General features: G+C 29.6%; 2 protein-coding genes across 4 annotated transcripts; one reads left to right on the top strand and one right to left on the bottom strand.

Moving 5' to 3' along the window:
* Positions 1-2,717: 2,717 nt before the first annotated feature.
* On the bottom strand, positions 2,718-7,471 carry LOC111028581 (protein kinase 4-like). The gene is made up of 3 exons (XM_022307282.1): positions 7,300-7,471; positions 4,471-4,764; positions 2,718-3,561 (listed from the first exon to the last, which is right to left on the bottom strand). Exons 1-3 carry the CDS (start codon positions 7,426-7,428, stop codon positions 2,986-2,988), a joined length of 999 nt encoding a protein of 332 aa, XP_022162974.1. The 5' UTR covers positions 7,429-7,471; the 3' UTR covers positions 2,718-2,985.
* Positions 7,472-10,152: 2,681 nt separating this feature from the next.
* Positions 10,153-15,126, top strand: LOC111028582. 3 transcript variants are annotated; one of them, XM_022307283.1, is made up of 8 exons: positions 10,161-10,690; positions 11,601-11,792; positions 12,062-12,139; positions 12,238-12,568; positions 12,649-12,865; positions 13,008-13,161; positions 13,222-13,337; positions 13,715-15,126. In XM_022307283.1, the coding sequence occupies exons 1-6, from the start codon at positions 10,475-10,477 to the stop codon at positions 13,081-13,083; spliced, it is 1,110 nt and encodes a 369-aa protein (XP_022162975.1). In that variant the 5' UTR covers positions 10,161-10,474; the 3' UTR covers positions 13,084-13,161; positions 13,222-13,337; positions 13,715-15,126. The 3 variants fall into 3 exon arrangements, with proteins under 3 accessions (XP_022162977.1, XP_022162976.1, XP_022162975.1); XM_022307284.1 differs by lacking the exon at positions 12,062-12,139 and having other exon boundaries at positions 10,159-10,690; XM_022307285.1 differs by lacking the exons at positions 13,008-13,161; positions 13,222-13,337; positions 13,715-15,126 and having other exon boundaries at positions 10,153-10,690; positions 12,238-12,764.
* Positions 15,127-15,725: the final 599 nt, after the last annotated feature.

Genomic DNA, 15,725 nt, shown 5'->3' with positions numbered 1-15,725 from the left:
TATAATACAGCAATATCGGGATCCTTTGTTCGGTAAACTTTCGTACACTTTAACGCTTTTCTCGTCTTGATTTTATAACCGAAGACCAACAATCTGGAAGTTGTATCCGGTGGTGCGAGAACAAACAGCGTCGCAGTCGAAACAACAGATCAGCTTTTCAAGTTTCAGTAGTCCGACGACGATGACCTACAGAATGTCATAATATTATCTCTGTATTATTATCGTTCCTATATAATTACACGGTAAGGTATGCTAATTAGTTACATCGTTTTTTTTTAAAAAAGTTTAATGGTGTTGTGTAGCAGTGTTATGTACATTAATCTAATTCTATAATAATAATAGGAAGGGCGTATTATATAGCAATTTAAATCATCCAGGGGCTAGTCGAAATGTGATTACGACCGTTTTCAACCGAAAATGATTACAACCCTGCAATGGGGTGTACTCCTCAAAAATAATTGGCGCCCGTAGCCTGAATGTTTTACCAGTGCGATTTTTTTTTTAGTGTAAGAGTTACTCGAGTTGTTATATTCTGTACTTTAAATCCATGAATCCGAAATCAATGTTACTTAACTTCTAGTACCAAAACATTTTACAATAGTTTTTATTCATTTATCAAAAGCTTTTAAAGTTCAGATACTGCTATTATGGAGAAGTCAAGTGGAAATAGAATATAGATACCCTCTTAGCCTTTAAGGCCTAAGAAATTACCTTATCCTAACCTAATAAGCTCGTTATTCATATTAATAATATTTAAAATGCTTAAAAATAATTAAAATCTACCTACATGAGAATTTAATTGCATCGTTGACATAAGTAAAAAAAATTTTTTGTTTTGAAATACGAAACTACGAGTACTTAAAGATCACCATTTTAAAAACCTTGAAAATCTCAATAAGAAATATAATTATGTCATAATAGTTTCTATAGATTATGTAAAAATATATTTAGTTTTTTAAATAACAAAAATGTATTTAAAATTATAATATATGTAAAATCACTCTGTATACTTTTATTATACGTCGTCACAGTGAAACGACACTGAAAAATATATGAATGCAAATAATACTATTTCAGACAAAATTACTACACGATTATGATTGGGTAAAAAATAGCTTTTAAAAACATTTTATTTTTAGATGGATTTCTCATACAATCAACAATTATTGTATATTTTATTATTTGTGTTTTGAATATTTAACTTTACTTATTTTATCTTATGAAATTGTCCGTGGAAAATGTAAGTGGTTTTATCGAACAATGTTCGATTGTCAGTGTAGTAGTGTACATAATATAGCAATATACTCGTAACATATTCATTGCAGTTAATTATAGTTCATTTATTTGTCATGTATCATCAGGATTTGTAATAAGATATTGAAATACTATTCACGAAAAATTAAACATTTTTTTTCAAGACAAACAAATAACTCATAACATTATTAATTACATTACACAAATTACAATATTACATAAACGATTTACGATTTACGGTACATTTATCAGCTTATTTTTACAGTAACAACATTGAGCAAAATATGAATACATTTGAAAATTGAAATTCAAACAGTACATTAAATTAAAACTTTTAACACTTATTTATAATATTATATGCTAACGATTAATCACAAAATACATGGATTTATATATTTTTAAGTTGCACTATACAATATTAACACGCAACACACGAAACATAATAGGTTGGTTATATTATTATATTATAACGAGGAAGTATGTCGCAGAACGTATTTAACTAAACAAAACATTATAACTTATAACTAATAATAGCCAAACTAAACAATAACGTCTATATTTTTTTAATTCGGTAACGTTTAATATATTTCACCTGCCGATTAAGGAACGAAACAAACGATGAGCTTTTATTTATTTTTTAGAACACTAACACGGAGAATTTTACATGCAACAAAACATCCGTGAAATATAATACCTATTAATAAAAAAAAAATAAAAAATAAAATAATAATAATAATAACGACTTGTCGACCGAATAAAAAAAAAGTTTAGCATAACGAACAATATATTATAACAAAGAGAATAATAATATTACAAACCGTAAAGCAACCACCACACATCCGTTGCAGTTAAGTTTTGTTTTTTTTTTTTTGCTGGGCCCACACCGGTCGTTATTGTTGATATTCTTATTTTATTATTGTTATATTATAATAGTGTAAAAATGTACCGAAAGCAACGCCGTGTTGGTATATAGGTACACAAGGAGATCGCGATCGGCTGTCGCGCGCGGTGCACGGTGTGTGCACGTTGCACGCACGACGCACATTATTGCAACAACGAACAAGCGTAAATATTATATTATTATCCCCCCGGCTGCTAAATATAATATAACATCACGCATATTATACTATTATTATTATATATTATGATGATAAACGAACGGCGACGGTCATTGTAAACGCATAAAATCGTACTTATCTTATCCGCTCGTTCGAGAGTGTCGATATTGTTATTGACTCGCGAGTGAGTGCGAACGATAGATAAGAAATTTAAAAAAAAATAATAATAATAATCGTTACCATTACCATTATTATGTTGATAATAACACACACGCACAATGGTATACGAGAACGGTAAATTCGCGAAACGAAAAAATCGAGAAAATCGACCACTGGACGACCCTCTGTCCCCTTTCCCACCCGATAACCCACCCCACCCACCCGAACCCGTAGCCAACCGCTAAAACGTTCGACCGCGCGTCTACCCTACGCGATCGACTGCCGTCCATCAACTGTAGTTCGAGTACAGGAACGGACAGTACTTGATGGTGTGCGCGTTGTCGCCGGTGCCGTTGCAGTGCTTGCACCGGAGCGCCCTGAGCTTAGGACAAGTGGTGCGAGTGTCGTCCCGGACCAGGTGCGAGCCGTACACCTCGGGCGGTTCGTGGTTCTTGTAGCAGAAAGTGCAGTAGTGTTCCACCAACTTGTTGATCGTGTTGCTGTTGGCGTTCACTCAGTAGAACAGCCTCGACGGCCAGCGGATAGTCGTCGGCGATGGCGAGCGGCCGTCCGCGGCGCTGGAGTTGTACTGCACGAATTCTGCCGACGACACTGACCGGCCGCAGTCGGACGGCGACGATCGGACGGTCACCGGTGTCCAGCCGACCGCCGACTGCGATTGCTGTTGATTGTGGTGGTAGTAGTGGTGCTGTTGGAGCTGTTGGTGCTGTTGCGGTGAAGACGTAGCGTCGACGCCCGGCCAACACGAAAAGCTCAGGTCACTGGCCGACGAAGACGACAACGTGCAGTCCGCCGCTGCTAGCGTCCCACTGCCGCCGACCCAATGACCAAACGAGCTGTTGTTGTTGTTGTTGTTGCTGCTGCTGCTGCTGTTGTTGTTGTTATTATTGTTGGGCGATCTGCCGTGTGCTGCTTGCGCGTAGACCGACGACGACGACGACGACATCGACCGGTCGGACGCCGCCGGGGACGCTACGGTTCTGTCGACCGACGGACGGTGCTGCGTGCCCGTCGACGTGTTCCACTGCGTCCAGGGGTATAGCACGTGTCTTTCCCGCTTCTCCAGCACCTGATTCAAAAAAAAAGAAAAAGTGGCATCGTTAAATTATTCTATAGCGATATGAGATCGTTGCCGTCATCGCGACATTTACGCGCCAGTGGCGGAATTATAATATTATAATTTATAATTATATACCATCACGTAATAATATAGTTACACATATATATTACATTAAATTGTTATATTGTTTTGACGTGGTTGTTATACAATGATATAACTGCAAGTGTAAGCCACCCATTCCCATAATATTATACACATTGCTCCAACGGTGCATGTAAATATGTAATATGGTTTTTAAATTCTAAATCAATAGTATAGGTACCCGACGACCCACATGAAAAAATACATTTTACTCGTGTTTTCCAAAAGTTTCTGACGGGTAATTCATCTCGAGTTGATTTTGTTGATATACAGATCATAAATACAATATGTACATTTTTCAAATAAATCAAATAATAGGTATATAAAGTGTTACGTCAAATACCTGCCTACTTTCAATTTAATTTTTATTCCGGTAGGAAGTACCCATTTGAAATATTCCATCGGTATAAAAGTAATTTTATATTTCCGAGTAAAATAAAAAATAAAAAATACCATCATATAATTAATCAAAAACACGCGTTATAAGGGTTGTCTGTGATTAATAATATTCAAATCGTCGAATTTTTCCAATATAAATACTGATAAATGGTTCAGTTGTTTTAAATTTTACGAATACAAATGTATTTCAATGGCCATCATACTAGTATAACGAAATATATGAATATATATATACATATTGTTTTATTACAACGAGTATAGTTGTTATTGCAATTAATATCTTATTACTCTTCGATGTATGTATTATTTAGTATGTTACTAATTAGTAATTAAATTAAGAAAATAATTATTGCATAAGTATAACGAAAAAATACTTACGTTTGGAGGAATAGACTTAAGGTATCGTTGATAGCTGGATGGAAGAATCCACGAGACTTTGGTATTTACCCAATCAAATATTTCGTTCGGATTGATTTCCGAAGGTTTGAATAATTCATCAGCTTGTTTTCTTATGTTCTCGGGAACCGTTAAAATAGCTGAACCAAAATTTTCAGCAACTATTGTTGGTTCATTATACATCCTTAAAAAGTTTTCAGATACTTCATCTTGATCATCAGTCAACGATATATTCCATGTTAATGATCTCTGGTTATTTTGATTAATACACCTAGACTAAAAAAAAAATACATTTATCACTAATCTTATTTTTTAAAAATAAACTACATCATTCTTATGAACATAATGTAAAATAGTGAACTTTAGCTTGAAAAAAATTGTATAACCTGTCATCTATAAGTAGTTATAATGGTAATTTATGATAATAACAACTAAACCATTGGAAAATACAAAAACAAAATCATCAGAGAAAAATAATGGAGAAATAAAGTACCGCGTACCTGACTGGCTAACCTTATTACGTGAACACATTTCTATAAAACATTTTATAATGCAACAATAATTTAAGAACATTCAGCATGTTTAACATTATATTATTCAAATAGGTAAGTACATTATTTCTGAACAGTCATCAACTATGCCGGCGATAAAAATCCTATGGAAAATAATAATAATAATAATAAATTAATAACAAATCATATGTGTAAGAGTAAAAGTCTATTTACATTTGAAGTCGTGATTGTCTATAAGGTTCAACTAATGATGCACTTTTAGGTGTTATTTACTTGTGTGTATATAATTATAATATTATGTTTACTATAAGTAAATTATGAAGTCTCGGACGGCTGAGATTAAAATTATAGTATCTTTGAAGTTTGAAGTATTTCCTAATCCCTATTACCCTTCATAAATTCTATTATATTATTATATTTTAATCCATTATCATCTAGCTACACTGGACCGGTGGTGACAGGCGAATACTTAAACAGTTCACAAGTGAAACAAGCTGGAAAGTGGAAACATATATTGTATAATATGCATACAAATATGTATAAATAGGTATAAGCAAAAATTGGAGTGTAATATGTTTGCATTTCCTTATTTGTATATTAGGATAAATTTATAAAATAATATATATTAAATATAATATAATAAAAAAAAATGATTAATATTTTTTATTGAAAAAAAATATAAATCATATTAATTACTGAGTATAAGACGATAATAATATTACCAGAAGTAGGTATACCGAGAGTTTACTAATTATTTGGCAGTCAGTACTCAGTATAGGTACACCGTGCACATATTATTATTATACAACTACCAATAACTGTGTAATGTGCTTACTATACGTATAAAAAGTACAGTCATCAAGGTATACCCCCAACATACTAGTATTAATATTTCGGAAAATTCACTGAATTGAACCATAATTAATTTATATAATAATATTCATTTTTACTAGGAATCCAGAACTTACTAAAGCAATGTAAAATTAAAAACATTGCAATTATATCCTTATAGGTTATTCTTATTTTTACTATTAATTTATAAGTTTCATTATTGTATTCATAATATTGTTCTAATGATCTAAATAAGTTAAATTCCCTACATAATTAATAATCCATATTATGCATCACATATTCGCATTGTAAGATTTTTAAAAATTGTGTTTTTATCATGTATTTATCAAGTTATTAATATACATAATAACTATAACCAATATGGCATTATAATTTATCTTTATTAGTATTACCTACTTACTCAAAACATTAGAAAAATGCTGATATGCTATCTCTATAATTTAAATTTGCCTATACAGATGTCTATACAGTGAACATAAAATGACATAATAGGTACACATAAACATCACCAAATCCATACGAGCACATTTCATACTATGTTTGTGGTTGAAGATCAAAGGACATAATATTTGTATGAAGACTTCAAGACTATTATAATATAATATATTATATTGATCGTAGTTTCGCCGTATTTTTATCTCGTTGTATGTTTATACGTACAAATTAGAGTAATAAATATTTTGATATAATATCGTTCAACGTACCCATTCTCTAGCATGGTCAAGTAAAATACCCAGTTAGTAAAACGATAAAGTATAATTTGTCTCAAAACAATTTAAACATCATTTAAATTTACAACATTTTTTTTTTATTTTAAAAATCGAATAACAATAAAATATAAAGCCGATATATGTCATACCCTCAAAAATATTGTTTTCTATAATTTTTGTAATAGGTTATTTTACTCTAAGATTACTCAAACATCATAAAAACGATTTTAGGTGAAAGCATTGTACCTATGTTGCGCGTGTGTCTAAGACAGAAAACAAAATATATTGCACTGACGTCCCCTTAAGCATAATATAAAATATAATTTTTTTTGAAAATGTTGCACTGTATATTATTTATATTATAAATTATAATAAGCATTATGACTTAAGAACTTTTCAACGTTGGAGACAAATCTATAGAGAAAGCTGATACATACTATTAATTATTATGATAGATAAGCTGCAATTATTCTCCTCAAAGGACATTTTAAAATTTTAACACATAGTAATACTAATGCATAGGTTTTATCTTTTAAAACATTCAAATCATAGATAATATAAGTAATTTTGATTTGTATCATTTTTGATTTTTTATCTATTATTTTCTATGATTTGTATTTTCTACGACCCGCGACCTATACAAGAGGTTTAATCGAGACTTTTCTTTAAAAAATATAATCTCTATACCTAGTGTCTATGGTTTATAGATTTTTTAATAATTTAAATATTTTGTTTACCTGTGGAAGGATTGAATTTTCATAATATCGCTGAGTCACAACTGTCGGCGACTCATTGCCGATCGACTGAAAGCTAATAATATCACTATTGCCAGGCGACGAATTCATGGACAAATTAATATCGCTCATGGCGTCCGGCGACGATGGCCGACGATAACGGCAGTCCGCACGACGACGACAACACTATACCGAAATAATATTTTTATTGTTATTAGATAGTACGATTGACGACGTTGAATTATATTTTTATACAAAAAATAATAATGTGATATTATTTTGGGAACACTCGAAATGTATAACGACGAAAATACGATGACGTTGATGATTTAATAATAATAATAATAATAATAATAGTTGTAGTATAATTATAGTGGTTGTATTATAGTATCGCGCAAACGTGCAAATGGTCTGTCGTATATTATGTCTGCGCACACAAAGGGTACCCTGGGTAGGACTGGTTGAGAGACGGTGAAGTCAGGTCTTGGTTGGGGGAGCGCTAAGTCAAAAACAATATTCGTTGGATGCCGAAGACGGACTGTCTACCGTCGGAGGTCTTCGGACGTGCCCGTCGAAGACGATTTGAAATCACGGCGATCGCCGAACACGAAAATGATAATAATAATAGTAAAAAGAAACAATAAAATTATCAAAATCCTTAAAGTTTAAAAAAAAAATGAATTCATTGGGTCACGTGGGTTTTTCAGCAGTTGCAGTAGATCTCGGCCGTCTCGCATAATATAACATAATAATAATATGTAACGTTATTGTTGTACACACTCGTATAATAAATGTATTATTGTTTTTAGAACTGTTGGGAGGAGAGGGGGGGTGTTATGTGTGAATTGCTAAATTGCTAAATTGCTAAATTTGAAATGTCACTAAAAATTCGGTCATTTCGCTACTGCATATACCGGGATATATAGGTAGGCATACATTTTTTTATTACAATTTTTCTATGCAGTTATTATAATGTGTACCTATTTGCTATTTGAATATTTTTATATTACACTTGAATTAAAGTATTTTAGATTTGAATTTAGTAATACGGATGTAACTATAGACAATACCTAGCTATAATTTTGAGTTGGGCGAGTGGCGAGTCATACCTTTTCCCTAACTTTATACCGTTATCGGTTAGATAAATCGGTGTCGGATAAAATATTTGTGACTTGTGGGCCCCTGGGGCCAAGGCAGTTAAAATTTCGAAAAAATGATTACTTACTTGAGTCTATAGTTTTACTACTTACTCAATAGGACATAGGTAAGTAGGTAACTAATATAGGCAAGAATTTTTTATAATAACCAACTAATTTTAATCTTTTCTAAATAAAATAATATTTTGTTCAGCATACAATCCAAGTAAAGTTGATAATATTCATATTGATTTTTGTTCCGATGATTCGTATGTGAATGGACAGTTAAAAAAAAATATTTTTCCATTTTTATGGGGCCCCTAAGTGGTTACCTGCTAAGCCTAATGGTTAATCTAGCACTGACCGTTATGTAAGTGGTTTAATGAAGTTTTACAAATCACAATGTCCCTTATTTATTCATCTATGTTAAAAAAGTATTTTTTGAAATAAAACTAAAGAATTTTTTTTTAAATAGTAATCTTTTTACTAGTACCATCCTCGAATACGTGTCTTTTATCTTTGGTATTTTGAGATCGAATAATGAGCTGGGAATAAATTTAAATTTAATTATTAATAAAACAAAGAAAATTAAACATGACACACAAACAATTACCTAAATTTAATTAATAAATAAATGCATTTTTTGTTTTAAAGAATAGATAAAATGTAAGAAAATTGCATTCCATACTTGAAACTTGAAGACAAATTTGATGTCAGATTAAGGAGTAAAGATAATGTTAGTATTTATTTAAATCTCATCATACATTTTCCAGTTAAGTTCTTATTGTTTGACATAACACATTTTTAGATTACCTATTAAAGATTAACATCGCTTGACAATGAAATGCAACTGTCAATCGAACTATCGAAGTATAATCTGTCATTATAGAAATACAAAAGTAAATTTAATAATCATTCGTCAGTGAGACACTGAAGATATACCACTTCATACGTTTATTATTTTTCGTTACCTACCTATTTAATTTTTCATCTTTGTAAACACTACTGATTTTGAGGATGATCCTTTAAATATTGTAAGTCAACCTTAAATAAAAATGTTTATTATCATGCTCAGACATTTCGTAAAGAATGGTGTATTTTTCCTGAATTTGAAAATTGGTTAATTTCTGATTAAAATTACGTTTCCAAAGCTAAATGTAGTCTCTGACTTATCGCCAATGATAGCAGAACTTTCTAATAAAAAATTCACAAGTATTGATGCCTGCTGGAGCCTGAAACGGAAAAGCTAACATCTATTTCAATTTTCGTACATGGATATGATTTTTTGGAGCTAATGTTATGGTCTAGAGATCAGTCTGCAGATCATGGATTTTCAACCCGTCTTGTCTTTACAAGAGGACTGCAAACACATTTTCAGCAATTTTTTAATTATTTAATACATGTTTTTAAAATGATTACGGACCACGATATTTTCAAAAATATAATAGGTGGCCCCCACTGGCCGGTGCCTAAAAGATTTGAAAGACAACAGTGGATGACAGGTGGACGGACTTTAGATTTTTTCTCTGTTTTCATCACTTAATTTATTTTCTATGCATCACTGTGACACTGTCTGATATTCAATATTCACATCACCGGCAATTCGGTATAAATTTTTTAATATCTGAGACCAACCTGTTTTAGCGCCACCGGTGGTTTTATTTGGTATCACATCTTAAACCGTGATAACAATATTTTATTATCATTTATAACGAAGTTCGGAAGAATGGAGGGTTTTAGTTATAATATCTATGAAAGTACCTATGAACCGAACCTCGCGATTCGCGAAGTAGTGACTGTCTAGTGAGTAGTGAGTACGGACCTCGGGTTAATATTATCATCAAAGATTTATATTTTCACCACTGAATAAATTTGTATTAATATTAATATTAATTTATTCAGTTATTTTGTGATATATACAGTCTAAGAATATAATGTATAGATTAAATATTGTAATTCTTACATTTTACGGAGTTACAACCTCATGTGTAGTATTATTCAAATAATTTTTTATTAATAAATAAATTAAATAAATTAAAATAATGAAAATGCGTAAGTGTTGTGTAAAAGGATGCACTAGTGTAAAAAGAAATCCCAAGATTTCTTTTTTCAGTGCAACAAAAGCTAATTATTTGGCTTGGAATTTAGCAGTAAGTAATGCTAACTGTGAAAAAACAATTGTAAAATATGTATGTGCTGAACATTTTCGACCTGAAGACAAAATCAATACATATTCGATTCCACAGGATGTTGCCAATGTAAGTATTATATATACCTATATATTTTTTTTTTAATTTAAACTTTGTGATTACAATTAGTTTCAACAATTAATTAATAGAAAGTAGAGGTTGCTTAAAATATGAACAGTAACAATATTAAATTAAATTAAAAAGCTTGAATAGTTAAAGAAAGATGATATGTTCAATATGATGTTTTTTTGTTGATTTGAAAATATATTTATAGGATCAGAAGGGAAGTTGGTGGCGTTCAAAAGAGACAATAGGTGGTCACGATGTGTTAATAGGCCAGGGTATATAAAGAATAGGTGGTTAATATGGACCATTGAGACATTGTGGAAGAGAGAGGGGAATCGTTCAGTGACAGTTAGAAGGAAGTCGTGTATGGCGAAACCAGAGCCGGGAGAACGATGTTATGAATTTTCAAGAAATATTGAGATTGTGACACCATGGTAGTGTTAATATGGTTGGAGATATATTTCTGTTCTAGGTTGGCGAAGTGAAGTAGTGTGACTCCAGTGTTTGAGCCAAAGATCGGATATGCAGGTCCTATGGATGGAGATATAGTCCAAATATGGGATTGTTGTACTTAAAGGGCATCTAAGGGAGGCATAGAATTTATCTAGCTTGTTGGAAAATTTTTTTTCCCGCAATTCCAGTGTGGCCTGGTACCTACTCTTATGAATCGAATGTTCATACCAGATTCCTTAAGAGAATATAAAATATGTCTGATGGTAATTATGAGAGGACACAGATGTAATTTGAAAACATTAGAGAAGAGAGACAAGACAGAGATTCAATGATATTGAGAAAATTATTTGGTGGTAAGGATGAGATTGTATTGAGTGTTCCAAAGTTATAATTATTATCCACCTACGTACTTTTATTTAGTATTTTTAATACATAATTATTGAATTGTTTTATGTTATAGGATGTCGGAAATAGAATTAAAATTGGTTTGAAAAAGGGGATTATTCCTTCCATTTTTCTTCCTGTTGATAAGAGAAGTAATGACATTTTATCTCCTGTCAATTATTTTAATTCTGATCATAATTATGCCAATTGTTCAAGCAAACAAGTCAATAAATCTGATAGGACAAAGTTATTCGTTCAAAATGTATCTGTAAGTACCAATTATATTAGTTGCTTGTTTTTATATATTATTTTATATGGGTCTATAGTATGTTGTATGTACTATACTATAAAAGAAGCAGCCAAATATGTAACCTAACCTAACCTAACCATTTGGCTGTCTCTAGTGTATATTATACTAGTATTCTTTACTAATTTACTATAGGTAATATATTAGCTTGTACCAGTTCATGTTAAATACTACCTATCTATAAATTATAATCAATGATAATAATCATTATTTAACTATACAATTTAAAGGATGATGAAGTTAGTGAAGATATTGAATCGTGTATGTTAAATGAAGAGCCCCTGAATAAACTTTTAAAGTTATCTCAAGTACTGTTTTTAATTCAATTATTTTAGTATTAAATAATATTATAATTCAATATATTAGGTATAATAGTAATTTGTATGCTTAAACTTGATTTTTTTAGGAAAATATTGATGAAATATTGACATTTAATGACCTAACAATACATGTTAAAAGAGCAGTATTACCAGAAGGATGGAGATTACATTCTAGTAATGATGAAATTGTTTTTTATAAACTAAAATTCAATGATGGTAAAATGAAAATTGAAAAACAATTAATTTTTAAAAGTTCGTTGGAAATATGTGTATATGTTTACCAATTTACTATTCAAATTGAAAAAATAAGCAGTGCATTAAAATATCCAATTAGCTTAAAATATCTATCTCAAGTAATTAAAGTACTTGATTTAAAAAAAATGTGTGGAGGTGGTCCAAGATCAATAGATTTTCCAGGTAAACATTATTCCTATCCATATTACTAATAAAATGCAATAAGAAATACCTAGATACTTTGATGATTATATGATATTCAGGAGTTCGGGTAAAATCTGCTACGTTGGAAAATGATCAATTATGGCGTCACCAAAAATGTCCAATTTTAATAGACATAAAAACTAAAATATGTCCAGCCTGCAGCTACTTGATTAAATATTTTTTTTTTTCGTCAAAGCGAGTAAAACAATCAACATACATGGAATGTATACCAACAAGATGTAAAATAGTAAAAAATTTGAAAAGATCTAATACAAGGTAAAATATAAAATTTTATATTTTATTAATCACACATATGTACCTATGTGTTAAACTTATTTAAATAATTAAGATGTACAATTTTAGGTTTGATTTAAATTATATGAAATGTAGTGTGTTGGTATTGATTCATAATTTGCAGGTTACAGACTAGTGTAACAAAGATCAATGTTGAATTAAAGGAATTAAAAGAAAAACAGAAAATATCAAATAATTGAACAAAATAAAACTTAGATTCAGAAAATTTAAGTAATCTTCAAAAAATGTTTGTTAAAGAAAGTGTTTCAGTTTGAACAGTAAGCAATTCATTTTTTTTAAATAATAAGAAAATATTAAATATAACCATTTTAATTTAGATACAGCTCAATTAGTCCTAAAAGCAATTGGTCTTCTTAAAAATGCTGGTACTAAGATGGATGGATAAATGTTAAGCGGGTTATTTAACCATAGGAAATTGTGGTCTGAACTCCCAGTAAGTGATGAAAAGATTCTTTAAAAAAACATGTTTGACCATTCTTAGGGCGTAAGACATATTTATATGTTCTGTGATCCATCCCACCATGTCCGGGATAGATTATAATTTAACAATAAAAAGTTAAGAGTAAATGTTAAAATTATATGCAATTATAAAAATAATTGTATTTAAAACCTAAAATTCTCATATACCTAATATATAATAATGAAAATTAAAAAATAAAACGAGTTTTCTTATAAAATATTACAATGTATCAAACTTCAATATATTTATCATATAAACTATCATAAACATTTGTTAGAAAATAGAAATGATACAACATTAAAACATAAAACTGTGATTACTTTGTTTTTAATGTAAATTTATTTAATCAGATTTTAGAAGATAACCATAAATGGATTGACAGTTGGAAAGACATACTAAATAAACTAAATATTTGAAAAGAAGAATTTATTAACCAAATCAACAGTGGACAGTTGATCGAATGAAACAAAAAAAGCTACTAGAAATAAAAATAACAACTGCATTTTTAATATGATAGTAAGTAGTAACAAACTACTCCCGTAACCTGCTAATTTATTGGATGATGTGTATTGCCAACCAGGATCCAATTTTTAATTATTAATTTAGTTCCAAATACTCTTTGTTTTATAATTTTTTATAGCATTTTTTTTATTCCTTGTACAATACTGACTACTTTGATTATTACTTATTACTGACTTATTAGCTACATATAAATAAATACAACGATTTCTTTAGACTAAGTTGTGATATCAATAAGTTCTGGAAATGTGATAATTTTGTTGATGTTGTCTTCTTTTATTTTGTATATTTTATTATGTTATATTTGTAAACTGTTATCAGTACTTTTTTAACTGCGGACCATCATAAACTGTAGTTTAATAAATATATTTTTACCTGTTGTTAGTTTTAATTTGTAATCATTTTTTATTTATAATAGTTGTGCTGTATTATAAAATTTTGTTTTGCATAAATATTTAAAATAATTAAACTAAAATATTATTAGTTTTTTACTAGTTTAAACAAATTGAATTGCTAGTATAAGTATTCTGTGACAATTAAAAAAAAATACATGTGATAGAAATAGAATCTAAAATAAATATTTAAAAAATAATAATATTGCTGTTACATATAACATATATATAAATTATGTAATATGTATTTTACATTTTTTAATTAATATTATTGTTAACTGGCAATTATTTGGTTGGACTAGACAAGGTAGTGGACCAAATGACCCTTACCCAACTACTTTTTTTGAAAGTATACTAAACACTACTTGTTTATTCAATATTTAAACCGAGTATTGTAAGATTTTGGATGTGAATATACCAAAAATTTTAAAACTGTGTTTAACAATGTGGTAAAAATAGTAAAATGTATTTTACTTTAAAATCACAAATATTAGTGGCTAATTGTTAACCACTGCCAAATAGTTGCCGTCGTATGGCTATATATTCAAAAGGCGCACCAAGGATTTGTTTATGAGGAGGGGGCTAAATAAAATTATTCATAATTAAATCTTATTTTTCCGACAGTTGGATGCATTAGTATTTTTAGTTTTTACCCGTGTTTGATGTAGCTGAAGGAATGATACCACTTGTAAAGCAGAATGCCTGAAAACGCATTACCAACTTTAGAAAATTTCGATAACACTTCCGTATGCACCCCACATTTGGAATGTTCATAATGTTACTTTAAATTATGGTGATTTGACCAATAACTAAACAGAGGGATGGAATAATTGACCATCATCTTTAAATAAAACATTTGGAGGTTTCAAATAACTAATCGAAATTCAATGTATATATTAGGAAAAAAATATATGCAGAATTACAGGATAAACTCAAAACATATTAGGTATATTTAAATGAGGAAAGAAATATACCACATTTTTTAATAGCAATTGCATAATATATATTATATGGTATCCATAGTTTATTTTTATTATTATTTACTTATTCATATATATATTTTTTTATATGACTATTGACTTAAAACTAAAGTTTGTAATTTTTAAGTAACAATATTAAGTGTGAAGAAAATACATTTTTATCAGATATAGTGTAATAAAGTACAATAGTCACAATATTTGTAATTTATTATTATTATTAGCCTATTTATAATTTTGATATTTTAATTTGATAACTTGATAATTTACTTATAACACACTTGGGATTTTCATGTTAAATGTATTTGACGTTTATACATTGTTATTTATTTCTTAGATTCGATTTATAAGCTAATTGCTTAAGACAAATATACAAATATACAATATTATTGATGAATAGATACACAGTTATTTAAAAGCCGAACAAAAAATTTAATTATTTATTACATATTATGTAGATACTGTACAAGGTC

Source organism: Myzus persicae, unplaced genomic scaffold (genome assembly GCF_001856785.1).
Source record: "Myzus persicae strain clone G006 unplaced genomic scaffold, MPER_G0061.0, whole genome shotgun sequence".
Lineage (NCBI taxonomy): Eukaryota > Metazoa > Arthropoda > Insecta > Hemiptera > Aphididae > Myzus > Myzus persicae.
The sequence above is the reverse complement of the archived record's forward strand: the minus strand, read 5'-3'. Positions and strand labels throughout refer to the sequence as shown.

Coding starts and splice junctions, on each gene's coding strand:
- LOC111028581 (XM_022307282.1), bottom strand. CDS start 7,428: ATGAGCGATATTAATTTGTCCATGAATTCGTCGCCTGGCAATAGTGAT. Junction 4,765..7,299: donor AAAATTCAATCCTTCCACAG/GTAAACAAAATA, acceptor TTTTTTTTTTAG/TCTAGGTGTATTAATCAAAA. Junction 3,562..4,470: donor TTAAGTCTATTCCTCCAAAC/GTAAGTATTTTT, acceptor TTTTTGAATCAG/GTGCTGGAGAAGCGGGAAAG.
- LOC111028582 (XM_022307283.1), top strand. CDS start 10,475: ATGAAAATGCGTAAGTGTTGTGTAAAAGGATGCACTAGTGTAAAAAGA. Junction 12,140..12,237: donor AACTTTTAAAGTTATCTCAA/GTACTGTTTTTA, acceptor TGATTTTTTTAG/GAAAATATTGATGAAATATT. Junction 12,569..12,648: donor AAGATCAATAGATTTTCCAG/GTAAACATTATT, acceptor TATGATATTCAG/GAGTTCGGGTAAAATCTGCT.